This window comes from Eucyclogobius newberryi, unplaced genomic scaffold, assembly GCF_026437365.1.
Source record: "Eucyclogobius newberryi isolate DKJ021-1_F unplaced genomic scaffold, fEucNew1.0.hap1 SCAF_11, whole genome shotgun sequence".
In the NCBI taxonomy this organism is placed as follows: domain Eukaryota; kingdom Metazoa; phylum Chordata; class Actinopteri; order Gobiiformes; family Gobiidae; genus Eucyclogobius; species Eucyclogobius newberryi.
The window spans coordinates 25,214,003-25,233,019 of NW_027315735.1; the positions used below are offsets into that span (position 1 = coordinate 25,214,003).

General features: G+C 44.1%; 2 protein-coding genes across 38 annotated transcripts in view; both read left to right on the forward strand.

Moving 5' to 3' along the window:
* The window catches only part of LOC140354591 (protocadherin gamma-A10-like), a 207,975-nt gene extending 190,660 nt beyond the window's left edge, over positions 1 to 17,315 (forward strand). For 18 of the 37 annotated variants that reach the window (XM_072439676.1, XM_072439673.1, XM_072439674.1 and 15 more), the window contains exons 2-5: positions 10,931 to 10,989; positions 11,681 to 11,734; positions 13,236 to 13,333; positions 14,642 to 17,315. In XM_072439676.1, coding sequence (XP_072295777.1) covers positions 10,931 to 10,989; positions 11,681 to 11,734; positions 13,236 to 13,333; positions 14,642 to 14,931 — 501 coding nt within the window. In that variant the 3' untranslated portion in view covers positions 14,932 to 17,315. Of the gene's footprint in view, positions 1 to 3,232; positions 5,863 to 6,280; positions 9,020 to 10,930; positions 10,990 to 11,680; positions 11,735 to 13,235; positions 13,334 to 14,641 lie in introns of those variants that run through there. The other 19 variants (XM_072439694.1, XM_072439692.1, XM_072439693.1 and 16 more) reach the window with 4 other exon arrangements.
* Positions 212 to 2,853, forward strand: LOC140354595 (protocadherin gamma-C5-like). Its single transcript, XM_072439698.1, has one exon. It carries the CDS (start codon positions 385 to 387, stop codon positions 2,851 to 2,853), a length of 2,469 nt encoding a protein of 822 aa, XP_072295799.1. The 5' UTR covers positions 212 to 384.
* Positions 17,316 to 19,017: the final 1,702 nt, after the last annotated feature.

Below are 19,017 nucleotides of genomic sequence, written 5' to 3' on the forward strand. Positions count from 1 at the left end.
TTGAACAATTATAAAGTTACGTTTTAATAGTCGTAAAACACGTTGTACCCTTTAGATGAATTTCACACATTTTTATGTTGGAGGACAAGCTGCTGTTGCGTGCACTTGACACAGGGAAATCTGTTTGCTCTGTGATTGGACTGTGGTGTTAGCTGCTCTCAGCCAATAGAATTCACTCATGTACAAAGAGATCTACTGCTCTGCTGCTGAGTGCTGCAGCCATAAGACCCCTCAGTGTTGTTCAGAGCAGAGATGCTCTGCTTGGTTGTTCATTGTGGATTATTCATATTTTTTCAGAATATGTCACTTGGATTTTATTTGTCAATGCAAGGATTTATGGGCTGCCTTTTTCCACCAGTGCAACTCGGAGTGATTTAAGGATTCATGGTGATGAAAATAATGGGTCGTGGAGCTTTGGCGTGTCGGACGTTCTGCTGGCATTATTTCTTCCTGTTGTGGAGTTTAACAGACGCACAGACTCGTTACAGCATCCCAGAGGAACTGAAGCAGGGCTCTGTGGTAGGAAACATCGCCAAAGACCTTGGTTTGAGTTTGACAGACATTTTTGACCGTAAGCTGCGCGTGGACGCTGAGACCGTAAAGCAGTTTTTCACCGTGGACTCGGGGAAGGGTGAGCTGGTGGTGAACGACAGAATAGACAGAGAGACTTTATGTGGACAAAGCGCCAGCTGCTTTATACCTTTAGAGGTCGTAACTGAAAACCCGCTACAGATAACCAGAGTAGAAATAGAAATAAGGGATATCAATGACAATGATCCCATGTTTACCGTGGATCAGCGGACATTAAACATTGCAGAGGCTTCAGTTCCAGGAGCCCGCTTTCCTTTAGAACCAGCACAAGACCTGGACATCGGTAGTAATTCGGTTAAGTCTTACGTGCTGGGGAAAGATGAGTGTTTTAGTTTGAGAATGAAAGAGCTTTCTAGTAATAGGAAAGTACCGGAGCTTGTTCTGGAGAAGTCACTTGACAGAGAAAAGCAAAGTGTTCACGAGTTATTACTGACGGCAGTAGATGGAGGAAATCCTGCAAAGACGGGGACAACAAAGATAACTGTTGCTGTTCTCGACAATAATGACAATGTGCCTGTCTTCAAAAAGCCATTGTATAATGTCACTGTAGCTGAGAACAGCCTCCCTGAAACCGTGCTCGTTCAGGTTGAAGCTACAGACGCAGATGAGGGCGTGAATGGCGATTTAAGATACGCATTTTCCGATCACACGGCGCATGCTTTATTAAAATTGTTTAGCTTAAACTCTGTGTCTGGAGAAATCACCTTAACGGGGCAGTTGGATTATGAAAACAGCACTATTTATGAGCTCAGTATTAGTGCCAAAGACAATGGGGTCCCCGCAATGGAGGGACATTGTCGAGTACAAATATCACTTTTGGATGTTAATGATAATACTCCAGAGATATCTCTAACATCAAATCCTAGTCCTGTGCGCGAGGACGCGCCCAGAGGCACAGTGGTGGCTTTAATCAAAGCACGAGATCTTGATTCAGGTGAGAACGGGAAAGTAACAATGTTTCTTAAAAAAGGTTCCCCTTTTAGTTTAAAACCAATGTATGCCAACAAATATTCTTTAATTACAAGTGGCTCTTTAGACCGAGAGATTTTTCCATTTTATAACGTAGAGATAACAGCCACAGACTCGGGCTCTCCTCCTCTCTCCAGTAAGAAAACTATAATTGTCAGTGTCTCAGACGTGAACGACAACCCGCCAGTCTTCTCTCAGCCCTCATATAATGTGTATTTAAAAGAGAACGGGGTCCCTGGCTCTATACTGTACTCAGTGTCAGCCTCGGACCTGGATTTTGGAGAAAACGCCAAAGTGTCTTACTCTATTCTGGACTCTAAAGTGCAGGACGTGTTAGTCTCGTCTTATGTCTACATTAACTCAGAGAACGGCAGCATCTACAGCATGCACTCGTTTGACTACGAGAAGCTCAAGGTGTTTCAGATCATGGTCCAGGCCAAAGACCAGGGCTCTCCGAGTCTCAGCAGCAACGCCACGGTCCATGTTTTTATCCTGGACCAGAACGACAACGCCCCCGCTGTCATTTACCCCTCCTCCGCTGGCCTGAGCTCCCTCTCCCTCCAGAGGATGCCCCGCACCGCTAAAGCGGGATACCTGGTTACCAAGGTGACGGCCGTGGACGCAGACTCGGGCCATAACGCGTGGATCTCGTACAAAGTGGCGGAGGCCACGGACGCGTCTCTGTTCAGTGTGAACCAGTACACAGGGGAGGTGAGGACTAAACGCGCTGTGGCCGAGCAGGACGACTCCTCTCAGCGGCTGCTCATAGAGATCAGGGACGACGGTGAACCCGTGCAGTCCGCCACGGTCACGGTGTCCATCCTGCTGGAGGACGGTCTGCACGAGCCCATCCAGGACATCAGGCACAAAGCAGCAGAGTCCGGTGTTAAAACCGGCCGCCTCGCGCTCTATTTGATCCTGTCTCTGGCCTCGGTGTCCGTGCTGTCTCTGGTGACTTTTCTCATCTTAGCAGTGAAATGTGTGAAGAGCAGCGCGGGCAGCGCGAGCTGCTGCGTCAGACGCAGTGACTGTGACGATTACAAGAACCCCAACAGAAACCTGCAGATCCAGCTCAACACTGATGGACCTATAAAGTATGTGGAGGTCCTGGGAGGAGACATGATGTCTCAGAGCCAGTCGTTCAGGTCTTGTATGTCTCCAATGTCAGAGTACAGTGACTTCACTTTGATTAAGCCCAGCAGCACCTCTGACTTTAAGGAGGTCATCAGTGTCCTGGACGCGTCTCTCCCAGACAGCACGTGGACTTTTGAGAGTCAACAGGTGAGACAATGACAACGAAATATGGTAAAATGAGGACATAAATTGAACATTTTGTACATTGCGTGGTAGAAGTATCCATCCCTTTATATTTCAGCACCACATCATTGGACAGAGACTAACAGTCATTTCAATTATTATAATTGAATTATTTCTTATGTTCATCATAAGTGCCTGATTAAAATATGAAAATAGATGCCTTAATTATATTATTTTCACTCTAAGTTTGGGAAGTTTTCGTTGCTAAATGTTTGTTGCTTCTGTGTTAAAACTGATCCGTGCTGCTCTACAGCGCTGATGTGCCTCTCCTCTGTTGGATGTGATTGGTGGATGCTTTCAGCCAATAGCATTCCTGACTGTACAAAGAGATCTACTCCCCTCCCCATGCAGCTTCAGCACCAATCCACAAACCATAGGCTGTGATGGCGGGCAGAAAAGGATGTGTTCCTGGGGTTTTTCCACAAGATATGATCATTTTTGTTTGACTATATCATCATGGAAAATTATTTGGATTTTGCATATTTCTGATTCGTTTGTTTCGGAATCATGGATTTCTTTTGAAGAGGAGGGAACAAAAGAGAAATGGAGATCATTGACTGGAGGTGGCAGCTGCTTTGGTGGTATTATTTCTTACATTTGTGGAGTACAACATTTGGTCAGACTCGGTACAGCGTCCCAGAGGAGCTGAAGCGGGGCTCTGTCGTTGGGAACCTGGCCAAAGATCTGGGTTTGGGATTGTCTGAGATTTTTGAGCGCAATCTTCGAGTCGCCTCTGAAACGGGGAAGCAGTATTTCACTTTGGATTTGGGGAAGGGTGAGCTAGTAGTGAACGACAGAATAGACCGAGAGGCGTTATGTGGACAGGGGGCAAACTGTATTTTACCTTTGCAAATCGTTGTGGAGGATCCTTTGCAGCTGCACAGAATTGAAGTTGAAATACGTGATATTAATGATAATTCCCCTTGTTTTACATCAAATGTATCAACGTTAAAAATACCTGAGGTGGTTACAGTTGGGTCACGTTTTCCTTTGCAAAGCGCAGAGGACCTAGACGTTGGCGGCAATTCCCTAAAGTCATACATTCTTAGTAAAAATGAATGTTGTTCACTTAAAATTAAAGAACTGGCCGGTGGTACGACCGTCCCAGAGCTGGTCATAGATAAACCATTTGATCGAGAGAAAACGGCAGTTCATAACATTTTACTTACAGCGTTGGATGGAGGTAATCCGGTCAGGTCTGGGACATCACAAATTATTATTAATGTTATAGATACAAACGACAATGCCCCAGTGTTTGAAAAAAATAACTACCAAGTGTCAATTAATGAAAATGCAAAACGTGGGTCTGTTATCATCAGGCCGAAGGCGACAGACGCAGACGAAGGCGTCAACAGTGAAATGGGATTCTCGTTTGGATCCCGAACTCCCGCGTTTTTGTTCACAATATTTGATATCAATAACTTAACAGGTGAAATTACACTAAAAGGAGAATTAGATTATGAAACAGCCAAATCCTATGACATTGATGTTACTGCAAAAGATAAAGGTTTTCCAGAATTGGAAAGTCACTGTACTGTCCACATTGGCATTACTGATGTAAATGACAATAAACCTGAAATAGTCATAACTTCTCAGCCAAAGCCGGTGCGGGAAGACTCACCAAGTGGCACTGTTGTGGCTTTGATTAGCGCCAGAGATTTAGACTTCGGTGACAATGGTAAAGTGCAGTTATCCCTAACCAAAAAGACTCCCTTTTCTCTTAAACCGTCTTATTCAAACAATTACGCACTCATAACGAGAGGTACATTAGACAGAGAGTCAGTGCCACATTATAACGTAGAGATAACAGCCACAGACTCGGGCTCTCCTCCTCTCTCCAGTAAGAAAACTATAATTGTCAGTGTCTCAGACGTGAACGACAACCCGCCAGTCTTCTCTCAGCCCTCATATAATGTGTATTTAAAAGAGAACGGGGTCCCTGGCTCTATACTGTACTCAGTGTCAGCCTCGGACCTGGATTTTGGAGAAAACGCCAAAGTGTCTTACTCTATTCTGGACTCTAAAGTGCAGGACGTGTCAGTCTCGTCTTATGTCTACATTAACTCAGAGAACGGCAGCATCTACAGCATGCACTCGTTTGACTACGAGAAGCTCAAGGTGTTTCAGATCATGGTCCAGGCCAAAGACCAGGGCTCTCCGAGTCTCAGCAGCAACGCCACGGTCCATGTTTTTATCCTGGACCAGAACGACAACGCCCCCGCTGTCATTTACCCCTCCTCCGCTGGCCTGGGCTCCCTCTCCCTCCAGAGGATGCCCCGCACCGCTAAAGCGGGATACCTGGTTACCAAGGTGACGGCCGTGGACGCAGACTCGGGCCATAACGCGTGGATCTCGTACAAAGTGGCGGAGGCCACGGACGCGTCTCTGTTCAGTGTGAACCAGTACACAGGGGAGGTGAGGACTAAACGCGCTGTGGCCGAGCAGGACGACTCCTCTCAGCGGCTGCTCATAGAGATCAGGGACGACGGTGAACCCGTGCAGTCCGCCACGGTCACGGTGTCCATCCTGCTGGAGGACGGTCTGCACGAGCCCATCCAGGACATCAGGCACAAAGCAGCAGAGTCCGGTGTTAAAACCGGCCGCCTCGCACTCTATTTGATCCTGTCTCTGGCCTCGGTGTCCGTGCTGTCTCTGGTGACTTTTCTCATCTTAGCAGTGAAATGTGTGAAGAGCAGCGCGGGCAGCGCGAGCTGCTGCGTCAGACGCAGTGACTGTGACGATTACAAGAACACCAACAGAAACCTGCAGATCCAGCTCAACACTGATGGACCTATAAAGTATGTGGAGGTCCTGGGAGGAGACATGATGTCTCAGAGCCAGTCGTTCAGGTCCTGTATGTCTCCAATGTCAGAGTACAGTGACTTCACTTTGATTAAGCCCAGCAGCACCTCTGACTTTAAGGAGGTCATCAGTGTCCTGGACGCGTCTCTCCCAGACAGCACGTGGACTTTTGAGAGTCAACAGGTGAGCAATTGCCCGGATTGAATATACATAGGCTTTTAGTTTTATATTACACGTATATGTAATGTTTTGAATGATTGCACTTTCCACAACAGTCATAGTTCCCATTTGTTGGCTCGTATAAGTGCAATAGTGAATATGGTGCCATCGTGTGGACACAAAGTAACAACTTCCTTTGGGGCCTACTTTAAGACAAACGTTTTAATGTTTGCCCGAGTTTTATAGCCTTTATATGATTGACCAATTCACATATTTTGCATTTTACATTGCAACGCCATTGGTTTCAATTTTACCGAGCAGCTTTCAAAACTTTGTCTGACTAGTTGTGTGGCACTTCTCTGCCTCTGGGCTCCTGTTGCTCTGTGTCTCTGGGTAAGCTCAGCCCAGTTTTCCAAAAAGAAGGGTTGGCACTTGTAGCGTGTCCCCGCCCATGTGAGCTGCGAGGCGCTAGAGACTGAGGAGAGTGTCGGAGGGAGACATGCCTTTATGTTCGAGTAGGACTACTTTTTTTCTTTATACAATTGCACAATGATAACTTTAGTAACACGGACAACTCTTTTTTATACCTTGTTTTGTCATGGTGTTTGGTACCAGCTGTTGGATTGGATCAGACCTATAGAAATGTTGCGGTGAAAGCTCCAAACTTTTCCTTTCTCCGCGGGAGCGCAGCACAATGGACTCACAGCAGAGGAAGCGCCGCGGAGGACAGGGGCCGCTACAGGGGCCGCTACAGGGGCCGCTACTCAGCCTTTGCTTCTATCTGAGCTGCCTCTCCTCCGCGTCCGCGCAGCTCACATATTCCGTGACTGAGGAGCTAAACCCGGGCTCCATCGTTGGGAATATCGCGAAAGATTTGCAGATTACGTCTCAGAGGATTATTCAGAGAAATCTGCGCGTTGTTCCGGACAGTACCACTACACAGTATTTTGAGGTAAAACAAGACACTGGTGACCTGGTGATAAAACAAACTATTGACAGGGAACAACTTTGTGAGTTAAGTCCGACTTGCTCACTGCCCATTCAGATACTCCTGGAGGATCCTTTAGAAATGCTGCGCGTGGTGGTGGAAATTCTGGACGTGAACGACAACGCACCGCACTTTACGACCACAAATATTTCTCTGGACATATCAGAGGCGGCTTCCCCGGGTACAAGGTTCCGATTGGAGAGCGCGCACGATCCGGACGTGGGGACAAATTCGTTGCGCACGTATCACCTTGCAGCCAATGACTTATTTATTTTGAATGTAGAAACTAAAAGTGACGGCAGCAAATTCCCAGAGCTGGTGGTGGACAAACCTCTGGACAGAGAGACGCAGGCCTCTTTCCACTTGTTGCTCACAGCTGTAGATGGGGGCCAGCCGGAGAAATCTGGCTCCACATTATTACTCATCACTGTCTTGGATGTAAATGACAATGCGCCCATTTTTGACGAGCCAGTAAAGAAAGTGACACTCTTGGAAAATGTGGCGTTGGGCTCTTTAGTAACAACGTTAAATGCCACAGACTCTGACGCGGGCAAGAATGGAGATATATCATTTCTGTTCAGCAAATACACACCCGAACGTGTAAGCAGATATTTTGGTGTCGATGCAAAAACCGGGGAAATCCGCGTGAAGGGTGATGTGGATTATGAGAAAGCCACTTCTTATCATATTACAATACAGGCAAGAGATGGAGGCTCGCCTGCAATGGAGGGCTCTTGTAACGTCATAGTGGATATCATTGACGTCAACGATAACGCCCCTGAGGTGACCCTGTCGTCCCCCATCAGTCCAATTAGAGAAGACGCAGCCCCAGACACCGTCATTGCTCTCTTCAGTGCTAGAGACCTAGACTCTGGTCCCAATGGAGAGGTGACTTTAACTGTACAGCAGGGTTTGCCCTTCAAACTCTCTACAGCTTTTGGAACACACAGGCTGACCACGGCTAGAGCCCTGGACCGAGAAACTGTACCTGAATATACTGTAGTTATTAAGGCTACTGATGCAGGATCCCCCCCGCTGTCATCACAAACCACCTTTGTGGTCAAGTTAATTGATGTCAATGACAATCCCCCTACTTTCTCCCAGAGCTCATACTCTGTGGACATTCTCGAAAACAATGCCCCTAGTGCCCCCATCACCAGTGTAACAGCCACTGACCCAGACCTGGGGGACAATGCCAGAGTCTCCTACTCGATCCTCCCCTCCATGGTTCAGGGCTCATCCATCTCCTCTTACGTCTACATCAACCAAGACACTGGTCATATCTTTAGCATGCGTTCTTTAGATCATGAACAGCTCAATGCTTTCAGAATTGAGGTTCAAGCGCAGGATGCTGGTGTTCCCCCAAGGTCAGCCAATGTCACGGTGCATGTGTTTGTGGTGGATGTGAATGACAATGCCCCAGTGCTTATACATCCCTCATATCCAAAAGAGAAAGGCCTGGAGCTCACTGTGTCCCCCTCTGCAGGTCCAGGGCACCTCATACATAAACTGGTAGCTGTAGATGCAGACAGTGGCCACAATGCATGGTTGTTTTATTCCATTGCACCTGGGCCACATGCGGGCATGTTTCGTATTGGAGCCCACAATGGTGAACTGCGCATTGCCCATAAATGGGCTGAAGAGGAGGCTGGACTGTCTTACCACATTACAGTCATCATCCAGGACAATGGCGAGCCGCTCAAGTCAACATCTGTCAACATCACAGTCACTCTTGATGAGAAAAGCCCAGTCAATGATTCTCCGGTGCCCCCCCCCCACAAACCCTTCTACCATCACTCTGGGATGCCAAACATTACCCTGTACCTCATCATTTCTCTGGCCTGTGTGTCTGGAATTTCCTTTATCACTTTTGTGGTGCTGATGGTGCGCTGCCTCCGCCACCGGAGCCCAGGTTTGGGTGGCTCTGACTGCTGCTGCTTTGAGCAGAGATCCAGCCACTATCATCAGAGACCTAGCAAAGACCTTCACTTACAGCTAAATACAGATGGACCTATACGGTATATGGAGGTGGTGGGTGGCACCCAGGATCCTCACACACGCACTTACAGACCCTGCTACTCCACCTTATCCAGCAGAAATGACTTTGTATTCATGAAGACACCCATGTTGAGTCACAACAACACACTCAACATGACGCTCAGCAGGCAGCACCTTATGAACTCTGTGAGTGAGGTGAGAGCAAACTGAAGCATTGCATTAGTCATGTTTGTGTCAATCACAAAACTAAATGGTGTTATATTGAGGAGATCAAATTGGATGAGTGGCACTATTCTGGTTAATATTTACACAGAACAATACTTTGTGTTATCCCAGGACCTACGTATAGGGAGTAAAAACAGGATGGGTCAGAGGCCTGTCCTCTGACTTCCTGTTGTCCGTTTTGTTATTGGTGTTAGCACTTGATCAAACCACAAGTTATATCTAATACATTCCCATGAAAGCTTGGGTAATAATTTTTGAACAATATTGTGTGGAGTTTTGCCTTTATAGCAGTGATTTAATCAAGTAAAGCTAAACTAAATTAAGATACTCTTGAGGCCTAAAGGGCACAATCTGTAATTCTACTCTGGCATCACGTGTGTAATTAAACAACAGGACAAAAGCGAGATATTCGATTCAAACCTCCAAGGCTTACACATGTTGTACTTTCTCCTTTCTTCTAAGATGAGGATTTATCTTATTATAGTAATTATAGATGTATTTACATACTTGGACCACCACATTTTATTTGTCAGTCAGTATTGTGATGTGTAGCAGTGGATTGTTGGCCCAAAAGATTAATACAAGGCAAGAAAGAAGAAGCTTATCCTTTCCCTGGTTCATGTGAAGAAAAAAGTGTATGAAGATGTAAGGTTGGTCCTCAGAGAAAGAAGAATTGGACTTGAATATATGGCGTTTATTAATAGTGTCTATTAATAACATAAACTACAAACACTTCTTTTGTAATGTAGTTTATTTGGTTTTATTTTTTTTATATTGGTTTCAGATCTAGAGAAGAACCACAAAGTGGTTTCTCAGGCTGATTATAGAATACCTCCTGTATTTGTCCATGTGTCACAATGATGGAATGTTGGGCCTCCATGTGGAGTTCTCTCTTCTACTCTTCAAAATGTCGACACCAAAACTAGTGCTAAAATTGTGCTGATCAAACTTCTGTTTGGTATTTTCCCTCATCTGATCAGAAGTTGAAAGTCTTGAGATAACATCTTAACATATTACCAACACTCAGTTATTTCCCTTGTTAGTGAGTCTAGTACAGTCATTTCAGTGCTGGCATTAAAGCTTAGTTATAGTTGTAACATAGTATCAGTTTTAATCCATAGTAATGGTGGTAGGAGTAGTAAACTATTTATTTATCACAATATATTAAACTTTGACTAATAGTATGAACTGTTTACTTTTACTATTGACATGTGACTAACAATTCTGAGATAGTATCTGACAATACTGAATATATATTCAATATACGTCGAAATGGTCATATTTTACTGTTATGAGTCAGAGAATGCAAACTGGGCACGTTGGCCCTTGTTGTTATACATATTGTACAGTGTCACTTTGTCTCAATCTGTTACTGGTCTTTTAATAATGAAACATATTATCCCACAAGCGTCTCTCTTTAGGGAGCTTTTGAGTTGATTAGTTGCCAACTAATGAGAGAGTTGAGCGAGATGTGGAAGAAGCACTGAAATGGACAGTAAGGCTCAGAAAGAGGTCTTTTAGTTTTAGTTTTTCAAGATTTTGGCTGGATCAACTTCCTGTTGACTTCCAAGCAAATGTGCCCAAATGATTTCACGTTAAAGCTGTTTTGAATATTGTTTCTGTGCTTTCAGCTGTTATTAGATTCAGGCTTTTGATGTTTGAATGTTTATTTTGCCATATTGGTTGCTTTGTAATATTGGGGTCTTTGCTTTTGTGTTTCTCAGTAAGTATTAACAATTGCAAAACATATCACCCACATACAACAGCAGTTATACATATCATCACATACAACAGCAGTTACACACACAACATTGCAATGTCTGTGCTGTTATCAAATCTACACACTGTTTAATGTTGCGTCTTTCTTTATCTTTCTTGCAGCAAAAACCTCCTCAAAATGACTGGCGCTTCACACAGGGACAAAGACCGGGACCTAGTGGGTAAGAATGCATTACATTCTACAAGAAAGACACGAAATACAACATGAGTGGATTAATGAATTAGGTCACATCATCTCTGTGTTTACATTCAGGAAGTGTATCTAAACCTGTGGCATTCATGGCCCAGTTTTGTTATGCAGAAAGAGCATCTGTGCCTGTCTCTAGGCTGCTCTGTAAAATGGCTGCCTCCCCTCCCCCTCTCCTCCTGTTCCCTCTGCACTGTGAGCGTGAGCACCATCACTCAGGGCTGATGAGGGACAGCCAGCGAGGCCACAGCAGGGGGATGGGAGTGTTTATTCACCCCTCTTTCCCCCTTATCCCTATCTGAGAGCTGGTCGTAGTTGTCCATGTTTGATCAGTGTTGTTATCATGAGTGTCTATATATCCTCATAGCTCTGAAGGCTCGTGTTTTTTACCCAAGAGCATGGATGCAATGTACCAGTTTGCACATGGCGGATTGCACAATACATCATAGGCTGTCAGGCTACACGGTCAGGAATTCCTTAAGTTACTTTCTGCTTTGGAAACAAGCTCTGCAGAACCAATTTATCTGATTTATAATAACTAAAACACAAGCCACACATTACATCAATATACACAACCAAACTGATGAAAATGTTGTATTGGATTGAACTAAAACATGCAAATTCTTAGCATTTCTTTCAAACTGTGTAACCTGTTGTGTTTTTAGTCCCCACATGCCTTACGGTACACAAATTCGATGGACGCCGAAGAGTGGGACAAGGTATTAAAATAGCAATATAGACATTGTGCGGTCACTCTGTAGCCCTAGTAGCATATGACTTTTGGACATTTTGCAGCTGCTAAGGCCGGAGAGTGACTTTTAAATTGCACTGCAGTCGAGTACTGTGCTGTGTGTAGATGTTTCTAACCCATAGCTTCTTTTAGCTTCCCCTGAAAGTTTGATGGGGTTTGTCGATCAATGTGCCTAGGCCACAATGCCTGCTGTGGCATAGACAGGACTGTGACAGTTTTGAGTTTGCGTGCAGTGTTTTGTAGATCTGCTATGCCTTGTATATGTGTGCTACAGTCACTACAGTCTCAGAGCTCTGTTTCCACTCCCAAGAGACAATTGGCTGAACATAACCTGCTGCCTTTAATGTAATGTGTGTCTGTGAAAATGACCAGCATCACTACACTTTTATATGTGAATACATAAGCTACAGACCTCACGCGTGTGAGAGAACACAACAGCACATTAAAGTCACTGCCAAGTTGTCAAAAGGAAGTGTTTCTGTAGATAAAGCATGTTTACACTTAGGAAACAGTTGTTGGTCTGGACAGCTTCATAGTGCACAGGAAGTAGTAACCCTGACCAGAGAAAGTTCTTAGCTTTACCACACAAATGCACATGGGTAGGTCACCACAGTGCACATCTATTTGACAAATGAAGCGTCACTTTATACCACTAGACCAGAAAATGCACCAAATTCTTCTCACCATACTGACCAGACTCTAATCCCCAGTGTCTTTTGTTATTGTCTGACACTAATGTTCCCCTGGCACCAAAATTAACCTGTTTGACTGAGACTTTTATTTTGTACAAAGAGACAAAGGGTGTCCCGGAATTTATTTTATTTCCCTGGTTTTATCATTTGTTGTCTGTTAATCCAAATCAATGTGTTAAAGTGGTTGTGCTTTCATAGAGCCATCACTGAACAGTAGTATTGTTTGTTTTACTATGTACTTACGGAATCATGTGCAGTATTATGCCTAGGTCTATAGAAATAATGGGTACATGAAAAAGTCATATTATATTTCTTTTTAGATGTTCAAATATTATTTTCAGATCAAGAAAAGTGACCAACTAGAAATTATAGATTGTAGTTGCATTTACATTTACATTTTTTGGTGCTCGCTGGGTGCTGTGTGAAACTATTCAGACAGCAAGACTGTAATTTCCCCTCATGAAGCTTATTAACTATTTAAGCAGATAAGAGGCAGCTAAGACCAGGTCAAATCAGAGAGAGTGAGGCAGTGTTCATGTGTCCCACGCCTGCTCGTGTCTCCATGCTTGTGTTTCTGAGTGCATCTTTGCTTGAGACACACCCTTTTCAGTAAACATTAGGCCTGTTCCAGGTCCTCAGGTTGTGTATCTTTCTCTGTGAGCGTTATCATTAAAACTGTTGACTTTGCCAACACAACTGTCAGCGAACACACAATCTCTCTCACACACTGTACACAACAAACAAGGTAGTTACACTGGCTTTCGTTTTGTTCTTCAGGGCTGCTGGAGGACCAGAGGTAACCATGGGAACCGGGCCCTGGCCCCAGCCCCCGACTGAAGCAGAACAGCTCCAGGCTCTGATGGCAGCAGCTAATGGTGAGTCCTTTACTGTGGTCCTGCTGTGGAACAACTCCCCTTTCCATAACACTGAACAAATGGTGCTTTACACACACATTTTAATGTGCAACTGAGAAGTTATGGTCATATTAGTAATTTCACTCAATAGTATGTCTCAATCTAACAGCTCTGAACGCAGACTACATGGGCTTTGGGACAAACTACTACTAATATTCTTATTTATATTTTAATCAGCTTCATAAGCTTCCGCAAATGCTACAAAAGATTATAAGTGTGTGTTGGTGAGTCACTTTGATAGCTAGTCTCTCAGAACTTACTCCCATACCACATGCTCATAGACAAAGAGTCTAATTGTTTTGACACATCAACAGCACTGACAAGTAAATATCACCTGAGCCACAGGTCTGACTGCATCTCTGGCACCTGGAGGCTTGTTGAATCCAATAACAAGACATGAGGTGTTTGTTGTTAGTGAAAACACTGACCATAAGCCCCATCGATTGTTATGTAATACGCAACCTTTAGGCTTCTGCGGGCGGAAACTGTTACAGTACAGGGACTTCCTCAAGGACGTGCACACCTGACTCATGCTTAGGGTGACGCAAACAGAACATAAGGGTTGCTCTTTGGCAGGAACTAAGAAATAATAGATAAAGGCGAAGTTCCCATTGGCCTGGAGTCATTGTTTCCACAAAATGACCTGGTCATTGCCCCGTTCTGCTCCGGATGTGATGAGTCCATAGGGACATACATGGTTTAAACTGTACAGCCTTGAAAAAAGATGGTGTCCTACTTCACTGGTATTAGAACATCAAGGCTTTAAATATTCACATTTAAAGTAGAGCAAGACACTTAACCCAGAGCAGGCTCACGTGTTTGTGTTTTCATTTAAACCGGAGCAATGGGGGAGGGAGCATTGTGTCGCTGCATTGCAGGGGCTGCAGCAGACTCAGGAGCAGAGCTACAGTCATGCGCACAAGCTCTCAGGACCAGAGTGACAGAGGAATGCTGGAGAGGCCTTGCTTTTTCCAGACCTTCACATGTTTATTAGTTTAGCCGAGTTCTTCTTCTGACTTCATTATTGAGAGGTTGCAGCTAACATCTAAAGCTCTGGATATGTAGCTATGTTTTTGTTCTATTTTTTGCATATACATAACTGGATTTTTGCAGCCACCAATCACCAATAAGACCAGTAAGCCGAAGTTATGAAAACCTGAAGTTCAGTGTTTAACCTTTATGTTGTTGAATTGTGGTTCATAATTGTATTCCGTCAACTGAAACAACCAGGTTATGACACTAATCTTCTCTTCTTTTTGTTTCCACCAGCTGTGAACGAGGCCACCGCGACTTTGGGCCCCGGCACCATGGGATTGAGCACCCGCTACAGCCCCCAGTTCACCCTGCAGCACGTGCCCGATTACCGGCAGAACGTGTACATCCCGGGCAGCACCGCCACGCTCACCTCCAACCCACAGCAGCAGCAGCAGCAGGCCACTGCCCAACAAGCCACCCAGCAGGCTCTACCGCCTCCCCAGGTCTCAGCCCAGCCTGAACCACCCAAGGCAGCGCAGACCCCCGCCTCCAAGAAGAAGTCCACTAAAAAGGAGAAGAAATAGTGTGAGACAAAGCGATGCCAATAGCTCAAAATGATCTGATGAAAATGCGGCCCCTCATACCTCTGCACTCTGTATCTCACTGGCTCAGGCGATGCAGGAGCAAGTTTCACATGTTTACCAAATCACACTGCGCTCAAGGTCAAGTCTCGCTCACGTAAATGTTGTCAGTAGATATTGTAGGCAGGGTATGGGGGGTGGTTGTGATTTAACCTTTTATTTTGGAAGTATCAGTTTCCGTGCTGGAATGACGAGGCTACATGTGTTGTATTGAGAGATGAAATGTCTATTGTTGGATTTATTTTGCTCTTTTCGTAACATGGGGAAGCTCGCTCTTGTAAAGTAGTTGCCATTGATTAGATTCTTGTATAGGCTTGGCCAAATCGGAGCTTTAAGGGGCTCTTGTGGATATGACAGGTATTAAAATCTCTATTGCATGCTCTTTGAGGTTCAAACCACATATAGTAGTTAAGTGTTTCAAACTATGCATTGCAAAAGCAAAATACCGGGGGCCTTCCAAGTCTACAACCCCCTCCAATCGCAGGTCAACAGAATGCACATGTAGCATTTACTTGACACAAATGTACTTTTGTAATCATAGTTGAAAAAGATAAGATTTTGATATTTTTATGACCCTGAGCATGCATCCAGAAGAGGGCGGACAGGGGGCAGGGCAGTGTTGTCCCGTGCAGGTGAAATCTGGTCCAGGGTTTATACGGGTGCTTGAGCATTGAATAACATTTCATGCATATTAATGATACGCTAATTTAAGCCCCTTTCTAAAATGCCCAAAAATACAAGAAATTACTTTGCACCAAGCCAACTTCTTGTCATACTTTTTATGACATTCTCAACGTGCATATTGGAAGAGAAACATATTACAATATTTAGTTAATTTCAGAAACTGTAGTTGAAATATACACTTTTAAGTTGTCTTGAATGTGAAAAAAATCGAGGTGAATTGGTTTAAGTATAAATGTGGGGGGGAAAAATGACAATTCTACCTTGAAGGTGCTTGAGAAGTGACATCTCCAAATGCAGCCCTGCCCTCCTCCCTCCTCTTCTGACCACACCCAGCTTGTGCCCCTACACACTACTACCCATGTCGAGAGCCAAACGATGGAAAAAAGCACTGCTGTTTTAGGGGAACTATAATGTACGGGATATTGCTCACTTTTACTTAGGGAAACACTTAGATGTGGTAAAACTTAAGTGCTTAGGAGTTTCTAGACACCTCGTAGGCTGCTAGGGCCTCACAGCCTCGCTCCCTCACCATCCTAAAGTGCTGAAGAGATGTTTTTTTGTCACACACTTCTCTTTTTGGGAGATTCAATAGCATAGAGGAAGTGTTTTGTACAAGATATGAAGTCTTTGCTTTGCTGTCCCTCTGTCTGTCGGACGGGTCGTGACGGGAGCGAGCGGCGCGTGCACCGTCTGAGGAAAGAGCGATTTCAACCCGGGCCGGGGCACAACTAGGCTCTAACCACTGAATGTACAGAGGATTTGCTGTTGACCCAAATGCCCTTAACTAAACCAATATTAATACAACGACTTAGGTAGTGGTCAAAAGAGCCAAGCACAGCATAAGACCACAAACCACTGTCTCCGTAACAGCCCAGTAGGTGCACCGCTCGTCCCGCTCCCGGCCCTGTCCCGTCCGAGGCTCTCCCCACTGTAAATACCACTCCACTTCTATGTCGATGGTATGAGCCACTGTGTAAAGTAGGGACCACGTCTGACAGTTACAAAAGAAGAGTCCACTTCACGAGACGTGGCGTACTACTGGAATGTGTTGCATTTTGTTTTTCAAGAAAATTAAGAAAACCACTGATGAAAAAAAACTTTAAAAAAACATAAAAAATCTGAGATGTTCTTCAACAGTTTGTGTTGCAATGTAGTAACTAAGCACCATGAAAGCCAACTAACTCTTCAGTGTAAATAAACAAATAAGAGAAGTTTAGATAAGTAAACCAAGTGACACATGTAGACTAGTTAACTTGTGATATGTGTTGAACATATTTTTGTGTTTCATTTTTTTTCTCTGTACTATCTTTTATCACCCAGAAAAAGAGAAAACAAAAAAATGGAGATTTCTATCCTTCTGTAACCTCTTAATGTTCTTTTGCTGTGATTTTCTCTTGTGCATTTGTGAACGAATGCCTCTCATTCTCTTTCTGTCCATATGAACAAATTATAAATATTATATATGTGTGCGTCCGTCCGCTGCTCAATTAATACTGCTCTATCCTGCTGTATTATCTTTCTTATCAAATGCTTAACCCTAACGCTTTACCCCTGTGTTACTCTTATTTTTATGCTAATATTTATATTGCTGTTTTATTTTCTCTTAAACACTGACATTTCAAATAAAAAGATTCTTTAATCAATTTAACTGTATATGCCCTGATTTGTTCTATGACTAAAGCTAATTTAGCTTGTTGTGCCTAAGCTTTATTTTTTAACTACACACAGTCTAAAAGCACCTCTGAATCAAACAGTTCCCAGTCATACAGTATGTCAATATTTAGTTGTCTAGGGTGAATATAATCTACTTTCTGGGAATATTGCCTGTAGCTCTCGCTCTTCGTGTCATTGACCAGCGTTTACACAATACCATAAGATCTATAAATAGCCAAGCCCACGTCATTGGCCACAACAAAAGAGATGCAGATGTTGGGGGGATGGAACATGGGACCAAAGCTGTGCGCATAAAGATGTATTGTCAGAGCAAGTCGGGGGATAATAACATTTTATTGCCCTCATTAATACTATAAATCAAAAAACATGTGACAAAAACAACAGCCACGTCAGAGTTTTCAGTAACAGATGATAGGTTCTCGGATGTGTGTCCTTTTTTATCTGCTAAATGGTCAGCTGTGTCTTTTGTATTTACGTAATTGCCATAGTTACTGTTACCACCATCGATGTTTAGTTAACTGACCTACAAATGCAAAATTAAGCATTATATAAATAAATACAATAACACACCCTAAATACAGTTTAGTGCAGCAAGAGGACTATAAAGGGCCAATGCTACAATGGACTACACACCAAAAATAAGCTACAGAACAATAAGTTGACCATGTCCACAACAGGAAGGAGCTGAATTAATCATGTGCTAAAATAGTCAAAGTAGTCGCTTCTCATCTGATGTGACTCACAAGGACTTCTGCTGTCCCAGTGTCATCTATTCCCCTGCAGCACTGCCCAGCAGAATGGGCAGATTGTTCTTTTAGGACCTCCTTTGAGCCCCCCCATTCCCTTTCTAATTAATCACATTCCCACTGATTAGAGTCGCACAGACACACAAAAATGAGACTGGGACACAAAACTTCAAACCACGATGTATGGCAGGGTTGTCCAAGGAGCCTAGAGCACAGCACAGTGGCACTCCACAATGGGCGCCTGTGTGCTGTAATAGCATTAGCAGGACAAAAAGAGTGGCATGTCCACAGGCTGACACATGGACAGCACACACGTGACGCACACATTTAGGCTCAGGCAAATAATAAAACAGCACTGTTCAACTGGGTTTCAAATGTGAAATGAAATATGCTTCATGTTGAGTCATTTAAGATGACACATATGCCCAAAGTGTTACAGAAGGAACAACACTGATGTATTTCAGTTTGAAGTTTGAAGTACTTATGAGTTGCTCCAAGTCAATTCATTTGGAATAAAATATTGAGAAAAGTTGTATTTTACATAACATTTCCCAGGCAGCCCCCATTCTTTCCATCCTGAGGAGCCTCTTTCCTGAAGCAGGAAGTGAGGTCAGTGGAAGTGGACTCCCGCGTTTTTGACTGTTTTTATGTCTCACAGGAAACGCCCCTCATCCGGCGCTACACACTTCCTCTCCTCTTTCCTTCTCTGCCCCCTTCTCTCTTCTGTCCTGCAGCTGTCTCTAGACCAGCACATGTCCTGTGTCCTGAACAGACCACTGCTTCATATGGACTTTACTGGGGAATATAATGTACTCAGTCACAACCACGTTCCATTTCAATCTGTGTGACTCACCAAATGTGGACAGAGGCCAAAGAGAAGAATGCAGTACTAGTGCTACCTCTCCGTTTAGGCACAATGCTCATA

Coding starts and splice junctions, on each gene's coding strand:
- LOC140354595 (XM_072439698.1), top strand. CDS start 385: ATGGTGATGAAAATAATGGGTCGTGGAGCTTTGGCGTGTCGGACGTTC.